The sequence below is a fragment of the Dama dama genome, chromosome 12 (genome assembly GCF_033118175.1).
Source record: "Dama dama isolate Ldn47 chromosome 12, ASM3311817v1, whole genome shotgun sequence".
NCBI classification, from domain to species: Eukaryota; Metazoa; Chordata; class Mammalia; order Artiodactyla; family Cervidae; genus Dama; species Dama dama.
The window spans coordinates 24767303-24779767 of NC_083692.1; the positions used below are offsets into that span (position 1 = coordinate 24767303).

General features: G+C 34.6%; 1 protein-coding gene across 3 annotated transcripts in view; it reads right to left on the reverse strand.

Moving 5' to 3' along the window:
- Window positions 1–12465, reverse strand: part of GPHN (gephyrin) — a 531607-nt gene that overhangs the window by 282594 nt on the left and 236548 nt on the right. Inside the window, exon 5 of one of the 3 annotated variants that reach the window (XM_061156856.1) lies at window positions 10400–10438. The exons of the other annotated variants lie outside the window; for them this stretch is intronic. Coding sequence (XP_061012839.1) covers window positions 10400–10438 — 39 coding nt within the window. The remainder of the gene's footprint in view (window positions 1–10399; window positions 10439–12465) is intronic. 3 annotated transcript variants of the gene reach the window in all.

The following is a 12465-nucleotide window of genomic DNA, read 5'->3' on the forward strand; positions in this document are numbered from 1 at the left end:
CACTTTATGATCTGGCTTTTTATTCATCATCTATAACCTAATCATCTTTCATTATTCACACATTAAACAAATACCAGCTTTTGTTCTTATGCTTCCAGAAATTTATCTCTCTTTCTTAGCTTTTCATTTGTAAAAAGGGGCAATCATATTTGTTGTCCTTCTTATAAAACTAAAGTGTTAACACAATAAAGTAATTCTTAGTTAACTAAAAGAATGTCATAATATTTTTAATGCTAGTATGACAGATAACATTATATATTAATACAACATAAATTTATAATGCCATGTAAAAGCTCTTATTTCTCTTACTCACTACACTGAAAACATAAAAAGGAATACTATTACTAAGCAATATAATTCAATAATAGGAGAAATATTCACATCAGAAGGTTTTATTTATGATGCCTTTCTTACAAAACATCTACAGATATTCTCTATTTAAATACTTAACAGATTCCTATACTACATAATACAAAGAGATACTTTATTATCTTTTTGTAAGAGAAGAAACAGACTCACTAATAAATTTAATGAATAATGCAAAGCCACACAGTAAATCAATAAAACTCAGGCTTGTAGACTCCAATTCTGAAATTAATCCATTAAATCTAATTACTATGTGCTTTCGGTTTAAAAAGCACTACACCCTGTACAGATATAGGAAGGGTCTTTGTACTTTGCTTAAATGCTACATAATATAAAAATGCATAGTATCATTCCTAACATGTAGCAAGTGCTTAACAAATGTTGAATGCTGAGATTTGTACTAAAACACAAATCTAACGTTACCTATGTTGTGCAAGTTGCTATTACGTACTACAGTCAAAGTGTGAAAACTGAACAGTTCTCTCAGAAGCAGTATGGAGTAGAAGTTACAGGCAAGTTTGTTTTCGAATGTGTGTGAATTACCAGAAGATGTCTGAAGAATGCAATATGCCAGCAATAATCTTGAAAACTTAATAAAGATTTATTAAGAAACAGCAGTTTTAGAGATACCAATTACCAGGAATATAGCCTTGGACATTACCATAAAACCTCCAAAGTAAATTGGGAAAAGACTGTGAGAAGATTATAGATGTATTTTGAAGAAAGAAGAACTAACAGCACCTTCTGCATTTATGTTTTCACCCAAAGGCCAACAAAAAACAGCAATGTAATTATATACTTAAGCAAAGATGGAAAACCTAAGTAAGTATCCATAACTACTTGTGGTAAATAAATTGTTCAAACTGATAAGCCAAACAAATAAATATAATTTTTTAAAATTTCTGTAACAACCATAAATTACAAATTAAGGCTGTAAAGGCAACATCAGCCTGACAAGAGGTCAGCACGGACTAAGATCCAGGATGCTATAAAATAGGGGAACACAAAGAGCCAACATTTGACTCAACTCAAATTAATGCTCTACTTCTAATACTTATCATAATCACTTAAAACAAATAATTATTATACTTTATAGCAGAAAAATCTACAAAAGTCTCAGAAAAGAAAGAATGAGAAATAAATAATTCAGTGACTTACAACCTGGAAGACATTATTTATTAAATAAAATTGATATGTTAGAAGAAAAATATTTACCTTTATTATAATGGAAAAAAAAATCTCTTAACAAAGGACTTAAAAATAATGAGGCGCCCAATTTTGAAAAACTGTTCTAAAAAGATGTGCAGCTATCCTATGCAAATGAAAAAACTAAACCGTAGGAATGGATAAAAAGATCATAAAAATAAAAAGTTCTTAAAAAGTTAAATAATAGCTCTTATATCTACCCTTAATTTGAAACATAGAATATTTTATCCTATAATTATGAGATTCTCCCAAGGAATCATAATTTACATGTGAGTGTACCCTTGTATACACACACAGCTATATACATACACACATGTACATTTTTTTTTTCAGTATGGAACTTTGGGCTGACATCTTATAATCAGGATCTTTAATTTAAGCTGTGAAGATCCCCAATTTTTTTCAGAACATCCAGACTATGGTACTTAGAATAACGTAGTTAACTATCCAAAACCGCCTATATTTCCTTCAAGTCTGAGATTTAGAAGTCAAAATAGAGTCTATCCTTAAACAAACACACTTCATAAAACTGAGGATAATGTATATGGGTGTATACACACAAGTACATGTCTCAGGACTGGAGTTGAGTTCTTAAGGTTAGGGTTATAGGCAACTGAATAGTTGACTTTATTAGGGCAGCCACTGGAATAGGAAGGAAGAAGTTAGTTCTATCTACTGAAGTGAAGTGAAGTGAAAGTCGCTGAGTCGTGTCTGACTCTTTGCAACCCCAGGGCCTTTACAGTCCATGGAACTCTCCAAGCCAGAATACTGGAGTGAGTAATCTTTTCCTTCTCCAGGGGATCTTCCAACTCAGGGATCGAACCCAGGTCTCCCACATTGCAGGCAGATTCTTTACCAGCTGAGACTGCACTAAGCAAATCCCATCACCTAGTCAAGAATGAGCAGCAGATATAACCATTTCTACCGACATGTAGACAACATACACAAAAATATACACATAGACACTCCTGAAGCTGCTCATTTATTGGGTTGGCCAATACAACACTGCCTCTTTCAGTGCTACTTTGATGTTCATTTTAGCCCACATATGCGCTTTATTAAGTGTCTAACTATTCTCTATCCAAATTTTAGAACAAGTTTATTAAGAACAAGTGAACCTCAAAATAGATACTTCACACATGTAGGTCACAAAATGAAAACCTGTATAAAATAATTTCCAATATAACTCATTAATACTTTTAAGATATATTCTATTATCTGCTTTATTCCAATGCTGTTTAAAAGCCTGCTGTCATTCCTATGTAAGTGATCTGTCCTTTCTCTCTGGCTAGTTTTAAGATTGTCTGTTTTGTTTCTAAAGTTTTACTTTTATGTGGTTAGGCATTGATTTATTTCATTTATTCTTCTTGAGATACATTATATCTTCAGGATCTGTAGATTAGCGTTTTTTTAATCAGTTCTGTGAATTTACAGACATCGTCTCTTTAAATCATGGTCTTTCCTCCATTCTCTCCCTTTGGGGGGTTTTGATATAATATATTTTGGACCTTTCATTTCACTCTCCATGCCCTATTTCTCTATTTTTTCCATTACAACATCTCTCTATGTGATAGTTTTGATATGAGATAATTTCCTCAGGTACATATTTCAGTATGGTAATTTGTTCTTCTACTGCTCCAATCTGCTGTTATATCTGTCCTCAGATGTAAAAATTTTAACTTTTATTTTCTTATTTCTTAGAGTCCCATTTTCTCCCCATTTGTTCATTCATAAATGATGGTCTTTTGTTATATTTTTATCTTTGCAAATATGTCTTTGTTCTTCAGATATTTCATCATCCACTAGTTAACCCTGGATTTCCAGTGACAGTCTGATATACTTCTGCTGTGTCTGCATCCTTTCTGGTTTAGTATTTGTCCTAAACAAATTCCCCTAATATGAGCAGCAAATAAGAATGGTCACCTAAGTCTTCTCTGTCTTATATTTTGTATTTGACAGTTCTAGCAGTCATCTTTTCACTCCACCTATTAATGAATGGTTCTGCTGCCTTACTTGTGCTTGGGGAGTTTATATGTCCTTTGACAGGACATGCCTCAGAGGGTATGTTCTTTTACTGGGCCAAGTTTTTCCACAGTGGGAAAGTATTTCAAAGTACCAAATCAAAATATATTTAGAAATCTATATTCAGAAAAAAATTACAGCTATTAATAAAAAGCATTTAAGTCATAAAAACATTTGCCTTTTCCTAAGCTGGGAGGGATTGGGGGCAGGAGAAGGGGACGACAGAGGATGAGATGGCTGGATGGCATCACCGACTCGATGGGCGTGGGTTTGGGTAGAAGACTCCGGGAGTTGGTGATGGACAGGGAGGCCTGGCGTGCTGCGATTCATGGGGTCGCAAAGAGTCAGACACGACTGAGCGACTGGACTGAACTGAACTGAATCTTAAATAACCATATATTTTTTCATTTAAATCTCATCTTTATATTAAGCTTCCTTGGTGGCTCGGCCTGGATCTGCCTGCAATGCAGGAGACACAGGTGTGATCCTGGGGTTGGGAAGATTCCCTGGAGAAGGAAATGGCAATCCATTCCAGTATTCTTGCCTGGGAAGTCTCATGGACAGAAGAGCCTGGTGGGCTACAGTCCACGGGGTCACTAAGAGTCAGACAAGACTTAGCAACTAAACAACAACTTAAGTAAAAAGTCACCGTTTTATGCTCTTATTAAACAGCTGTAATATGCAAAATGCTGTGGTCCTAAACATTCTAACACAAACCAGGAACTATGAAATCTGAAGACAGAGTTTCCAGTAAATAAAATAAGAGCTTTCTACAGATGGTCTTAAGTTTTCTTTTAAGATACTAATCATCATGAGAAACAGGACATCTAAAAAGGCTTTTACATTCTACTCTTCTTTTAAGATTGATCTTAATTTTGACCAGAGGGCATCCAGTTGGGGAATGAGAAAAGAATTTAATTTGTAAGAGATATTTTCTTTTAGAACATTTGTTCAAGATCTCTATAATGAGATTATTACCTCTGAATGCATAGTAAGAAAACATCTATTACTCTAATATAGTAATGAATAAACCAAAGAAAAATTGATTCCTGAACATCTAAAATGTTTTTATGCTGCTGATGGAAAATAATTTCTATTTCTTCAATAATACTAAACATTACAAGAAATCTAAAAGCATTCAGAGATAAATACAAAAGTCTTCAGTGGTTTGTATTTTATAAATATCCATGTATCTAACTAGTGAACTTTTCAGGTATTGATTTTGATATTTATGGAATTACATACTATTAAACGTACATGAAGAAGCTTTGCAACAAACAGTTTCTGTATCTGAGGCAACTGACTTCGCTCAATGTTCTCTCTCATCTCACTAGATCTTCTGTGCTACACATGTATTGTGTTAGTTCTTGTCAGCAAGACAAGAAATACTTGATGTAGGAGACAAGGGGAGAAAAAGAGAGAAAGGGTTTCAGAGACTGGTTATTAGCGCCTGCTATTGTCATTGCTGGTATTCAAAACTGAAGGAGTGAAACTTCCTCCACAGAATGCCCGCATAAGGAAGCTACATCTTCCTTTGCAAGGTACTGAATATGATCTACTGTTCTTTAAGAGAGAAAGGAAAAATATGAAAAAGAAAAATTATATGACAACTTGTTTGTTAGGAGTAGTTGCCTACAAAGAGTCTCCTGATTGCAAAGACATTTAGATCTTATTAAATATAAAAAGAACTTGAAGTCCAATAAAGGTATGACAGAAATATTGCCTTTTTAGGTTAACCTTTACCAAAGAAATATATTAAACAACTTTATCTCCAATTGAAGCTTTTCTCAAAATAAAAACAGAATTTCAGATGTCACAAAAGAAAAAACTATATTTATTACTAATAAAACAAGCTTAATAAAATGATTTAGTCATATTTTCCTTTATTCCAGATCTTATACTTTAAAATACCTATTTTTTTCACTAAATATATTTTTCAGAATGAATACAAGTAAAGCAGAATCTTTTAAAATTGTTCATCATTGTTAAAAAAAAAAGTTAAATCTGGATGTTATTTCTATTTTACTGCTTTTCTCCTGACATGTGAACTTTGATCTTCCCATAGCTGTATTGTCAAAATAAATAACTTTAGTAGGACATCAGGGGTTGGGAGAAAAAACAGGTTACTAAAACTTATCTTAAGTGTAGCACTTTAAAGAGATTACTTTAAAGGAATTACTGAAGTACTGACCAATAGGAAAGAAAATAATTGCTTTCAAGTTTGAAGGCACATATCAAGTTAGGGAGGACAAATAAATTCCAAGTTCAAATGACTACTTAATCAAATCCATAAAGAAAACCATGAATATCAACTGAAATTCCTGACACCCAGAATTCAAGTGAGCTTTAGTTGACAGAATAAATTAACAAACATTTTCTGCGTTAGTATACAGTTGTATCTACAGAGGTAATCCCTCATTGTTCTTGCAATTAATTCAAGAACAACCTCTTGAACACTAATTATCTATTTATCTAGCTATTCTCTATTTTTCACTATAAAACCAATAAATTTGGTTTTAGGTAACCATGTGTATTAACAGCTACCAAATCACTAATCTGTTACTGAATGCCCTACAGTTTTAAAATTAAAGAGATTCTTATTGGCATTTAAACAATTACCAGAATCCTTTAGCTATGACAAGATATTAAATAGAGACATTCTTAATCCTGAGTCAATAATGCTTGTAAGAGGCAAAAGGATTCCCTCATATGCAATCACTCTGACTACGAACATTTTCCCTGAGTAATTAGAAGAAAATAACAAAAACTTGTGGATGATATTAGAAATGCATGTTTTGCCAAATGCCTTTTCCCCTCTTTTGGAAACTAAGTTCCTTGAGAGCAAGGCATTTTGTGTTACAGACACCTAATCGGCTGTATAGCACAGAGTTAAGCCTTTTTCAATAGATTCTGAGAGAACTGTTAGATGTACTGAATTAATTTCTCTCTTATTCAAATAAAATAGTACCAGTTTACACACGACCCTTGAGAGAACTGAGACAACAGTCACTCAAATCATTTTCTGTGTTTGATAATTTAGATGAGGAACCTTGGCTAAAATCACCAAAAATTTATTGAGTTAACAAGGGAAAACATTACCATTTAAAGGACTGAAAGTATTTTTTCTTAAACCCATCATTAGTGCATTTTTAACTACTCTAGTTTTAAACCCCTTGATGACAAAGAACAATCCATTCCAATCTTTGCAACTCCTTTAAGGTCTAAGACACTATGATGCAGAGTTCAATTTAGGTAGAAAGTTAGGCATTCAAATTGAAGACCACTAAATTGAAATGAAATTAAAAGACGTTTGCCTGTTTTCTCCATGGAAGAAAAGCTATGACAAACCTAAACAGCAGATTAAAAAGCAGAGACATTACTTTGCCAACAAAGGTCTGTCTAGTTGAAGCTATGGTTTTTCCAGTAGTCATATGGATGTTAGGGTTGACCATAAAGAAACTGAGTGCTGAAGAATTAATTGATGCTTCTGAACTGTGGTGTTGGAGAAGACTCTTTAGATTCCCTTGGACTGCAAGGAGATTCAACCAGTCTATCCTAAAGGAAATCAGTCCTGAATATTCATTGGAAGGACTGATGCTGAAGCTGAAGCACCAATATTTTGGCCGCCTGATGCGAAGAACTGACTCATTTGAAAAGACCCTGATGCTGGGAAAGATTGAAGGCAGGAGGAAAAGAGTACAACAGAGGATGAGATGGTTGGATGGCATCACCAACTTGATGGACATGAGTTTGAGCAAGCTCTGGGAGTTGGTGATGGACAGGCAAGCCTGGTATGCTGCACTCCATGGGGTCACAAAGAATTGGACATGACTGAGCAGCTGAATGGAACTGAATTCCTGTTCCCATTACTGGTTCCTATACATATAACCTGGCTGCCTCATCTCAGTTCCATTAACTTTAAACCTTGCCTTTCAAACACTTATCTCTTCTCTTCTTTTAAAGTCTGCATTATTTCATTTCAAATATTTTTTAAGTTCAACTTTCTCCAGAATCACTTTTGCTTTCCTCAAACCTCCAACATCTGGGTTATTTCAATTTTTTCTCCCTTTTATTCTTACAACAGAGGGTCTTCTAAATCTCACTTGGTCTTCTGTGGCCTTTCTAAAAGTTTATAATTTCTTCTACTCATAATGAAGTATCTTGGACTTGTTTTCATGCTAATGTTGTATCATGTAAATGATGTAGTTTCCTTGATGTCTTTGCTACTAATTTAATTTCTCCTTAGACAAAAGTATTAAATGCTACTGAATTCACTTCTAAGTAAATACCCAAAAGGTGAAAAGACAAAAAAAAGAAAAAAGGTACTTGCACAACAATGTTCATAGTGGTATTAATAGTCAAAAGATGAAAACAGCTCAAGTGTCCCTTGGCAGATGAAGAGATAAGCTAATGTATATATACACAATGGAATATTATTTTAAAATGAATGAATGTGTGATATATGCTACAACATGAATGAACCTGAAAATATGCTAAGTGAAATAAGTCAGATAGAGAAGGACAAAAATTGTATGATTCCACTTACATGAGGTACCTGAAATGGGCAAATTCAGAGACAGAAAGTAAAATAGAGGTTACCAGGGGTTGTGGAAAGGAGGAATGGGGAATTACTGTTTAATGTACAGAGTTTCTATTTGGGATTTTGAAAAAGTTCTAGAAATCTATAGTGGTGATGGCTATACAGAATAGTGAAAGTATTTAATGCCACTGAATTATAACCTTAAAAATGATTAAAATAGTGAAATTTACATTTTGTGTATTTTATACAATAAAAAGATCTACTGAAATAATTTTCTTGATACTCCTAAAGCAGTCCTTTGATTCACATTAATCTTACCTCTATTACTAAAAGAAAACAAAAAGGAGAAGAAGAACCAACTATCCATACCTTTTTCTCTATTCCCTGTTTATCACTCTCTTTTTAGTTTCCCCCTATTCCTTTTCCCTCTCATTTTTTGAAAAGTAAAATTTAATATGGATACTCAGCATTTTCCACACTTCATGCACAATGATGTGGATACATACGCACATAGAACACTTCAAGTCTACATACACACACATGCATGCATGTAAACACTCCCCAATTTAAATCTCCTTAGATTCTTGAAACTGAAAATTTCACAATTCTTTTCTACTTCTTGTCTGATCTTGTCATTCATTTAAATATAAAGGAATAAGACAATAAGCTTTACATGCAAATAATTTTTATTTCAATTTTTTCTAGATGCCAAATACTAATATCAATTTAAAAGTTTACCTACACACAAGAAAAGATAATCTAAAATTTAAGAGGAAAAGATAAATACATCAGAAGGATCTTTAAGTGATAGCATGTAAATCATGGAGAAACGACATTCTCAGGAAAAATGGAGCAGAGTGGAGAGTTACTTTAGTCTCACCTACAAAGAACTGTAAGACAATCAAATGTATTATCTTTAGAGACGGTACTTTAAAGTTTCAAAAAATCATTCTGGTCTTAACTAGAAAGGATAAAAGTAATAGGAGCAATTTATCCTCATGAAGCCCTGAAAAAATCAGGGAAAACAAATTAGAAAACAAATTTAGTATATGGAAAATTACTGATAGATCCCACATACAAGGAACAAAAAGCACATAGTATGTGAGATGAAAAGGCAACTGAAACAAAGATGATAAATGATTTAGAAAGAAAAATCTATTCCTAAATAGAAGGAAGAATGTGGAGTTGTATAAAAAAGCAGAAAGGATGGTGGTAGTGAATTTAAGTCAGTTTAGGAGTAAATTGGACTGGACTTATATAGTAAAAGATTTTCCATTGCTAAAATATGTTTGGACAATAAGTAGGCAACACTTCTTTTGGAAATAAAATCTGATTAGGATTACAAAACAACAGATGAGCAACACCAGTGATGTAGCACAGAAGTATAAAGGAGGCAATATGGACCAAACAGCAAGTTGCAAACAGCAAGCTGCAAGGCTGAGTACATAGGCGATGCAATGTCTCAAGTCAACTAACTGGGCAGCCATGTGCAGCAAATAGGTAGAGAAGAACAGTAATCAAGCATATCCAGTCAGCAGCCCAACTTAGTGGCACAAGGCAAGTGGAGATAGGTAACAGAAGTGTTAAACAATCCGAACCTACTTGTAATATTACAGGCATAGACTGGGTAGGGCAAGATCAGGCAGACAGACAGCACAGCACTTGGAAGGCCACGGTAGAGGAGAATGGTAGGAGAGCAGATAAACAATGCTGGGCAGTCTAAAAATGCTAAAATAGCAGATGAATATGTAGTACCAGGCCATTTGCTGATGGACAAAGCACCAGTGAGTGAAGAACGCAAATCATTCAGCAGATAAGTAATGGGGGCAAAAAGTAGAGACAAAAAATCAAAGGCAGTCAAACAGGAAGACAGAACAGCAGAGAAGCGATGACAGATCATCAGAAGCAGTTGGGTAGGGTAGTGAAAGCTGTCAGCAGGGGAACAAAACACCATTCAGGAAAAGATGAGATTAAGAGTGAAGCAGTCTCCTGAATGGAGTGTCTTCCATCTAGGAAATAGTCATCAATAAGCTGCACATGAGAATCCACAAGAGAAATAGCACATAAAAGGAGAGAGCAGATGGATCTGAACTCTATTGCCCAGGGATACGAAATGACCCTAGAACATAGATACATAACAATTCACAAGGAAATTAAACAAATGGGATAAATGGGTCCAAGCATTTTTTATGATGATAAAATAAATCAAAACACTAAAAATTATTAATCTGGAAATGGTTGGCTGGGATTGAAGTCTTCGCTTACCCCTTTCTGGAGCCCACAAAATGGGAATGTTGGGAATTTCTGCAGCAGAAAAACAGAAGAGAAAAGGGATTTCTGACTCCCAGTTTGAGGAAAGCAGGTCAAATTTAGGGCTGTACAAACTGGTTCGGGGAAATAAGAACCAGTCTGAACCTTCTCCCTTCCTCAGAATCAAGCCACTCCTGAGGTTTGGGAAAGGTTTAGGAAGCCCTCACCCCCTCAATCCCCACAACCTCCCCTTTCACACTTACCTCCAGTGCAAACAGTTTCCAGCAAGGAGGTACTTGGGAAAATTCACTCTTATCTTTACACCATGGCAAAATTTCAAGATGGCCAACTACCAGTCCTTCCTGTATAGGCCAAGTTCCTGTTCAGTGGGATCCCTTCCACCCTTTGTGAGTGAGCAGAGGGGCCAGGTTTCTAGAAACTACCTACCTCTTTGAAAGTGGATGAGAAAGGAAGCAGGGGTAGTAATAAAATAAATAGTAGTATTACTAAATACCTTAATGATCTCATCAGTTGTCATGAATTTTAATTCCATTAAGATGTTGATGACTCTAAAAAAAATAGTATCTCTAGCCCAGACTTCTCTCAACTCCAGATGCACATATCTAACTGCCAGCTTAACATCGCCATTTGGATATCTAGAGGCAGTTAGAAATTTCTATGACCAAAGTAAATCTCCTGATCTTCCTCCTCAAACATACTCTTCCCACAGTCTTCTCCATTTCAGTAAATGGCAAGTCCATTCTTCTAACTGCCCAAGTTAAAGACCTGGTATCTACATGGTAGGCACTCAACATATTTGAATCTAACAAGTGTTAATTTCTATAGGGCAACTCCTTTTTCTTATTAAACTCTCAGAAAATTCTTCTGAAATGTTCTGGCTTACATTCTCTGAACACTCTTACATACTTATGAGCTTTTGAATAATACAGAGATGTGTGTACACAGTAGGTAGGAATGTTCTAAAATAGAGGTTGGCTAACCATAGCCAATGGGACAAATCTTGCTGCCACTTGTTTTTTCGCATGCCCTGCAATCTAACGGTAATCTTCAAATGTTTAGATGATTTAAAAAAAACTCAAAAGAAGAGTAATACTTCATGACATGTGAAAATTAAGAGAAAGCCAATTTTAGCATCCATAAATAAAGTTTTATTAGGGGCACGGCAGGGCCCATTTATTGATATCATCATATAGCAGCTTCTGTGATAGGCTGGCATAGTTAAGTTGTTATGACAGAGACTACAAAGCCCACAAAGCCTAAAATATTTATTAACTCAAAATATTTACTTCCTCTAAGGAATAAGTTTGCCGATCCCTCTTCTAAGGTATCTTATATTCAGAAGGCAACCTAACAACTGAAGTTTGAACAATGTTAAACTAGAGCATTATTTTTACTATTGCTGCTACTATTTCACAAGATACACCCATGAGGGAAGGTGCATTTATATTAGGATTGGCTTTCAGTATTATATAAAAACAGATCTCTCATTCCTCTAATTATTAATATTTAATACTGATGGTGATATTCATTCATCACCCCACAGAGCAGTCCCATCTTAAGGGACAGGATACAGTATACGTAAGCCTTGAAAAACACTTTAAAAAGGAAATATATGAGAAAGGGAAATAAATGGGACCCACAAATAGAACTCATATCAAAGTATGCATATCACATAATTAGCCAAACCTCTAAATATCACGTTTAACAACAGTGGGAAATTAGTATAATGTGAATCTCTTTGAATCTCATCAACAGGGTTATACTAAAGTGTCCTCTTTTATAATTTAGGTCTCCTATAAATTACAGTGTTGAATCTTTGAGAGTGTGGGAAACATTATGATAAGATCGCATTTTTCTTTTGGCCATGCTGCACAGCATGTGGGGTCTTAGTTCCCTGAACAAGGATCTAACCCGTGCCCCCTGCATTGGAAGTGGGGAGTCTTAACCACTGGACCACCAGGGAAGTCCCATTTTTATACAATATTCAAAACTAAGTTATTTTGTCATTGCTTCAAATTTGTAGAAAAGCATTTAAAAGCATTAAAAATTTTTTTTAAACT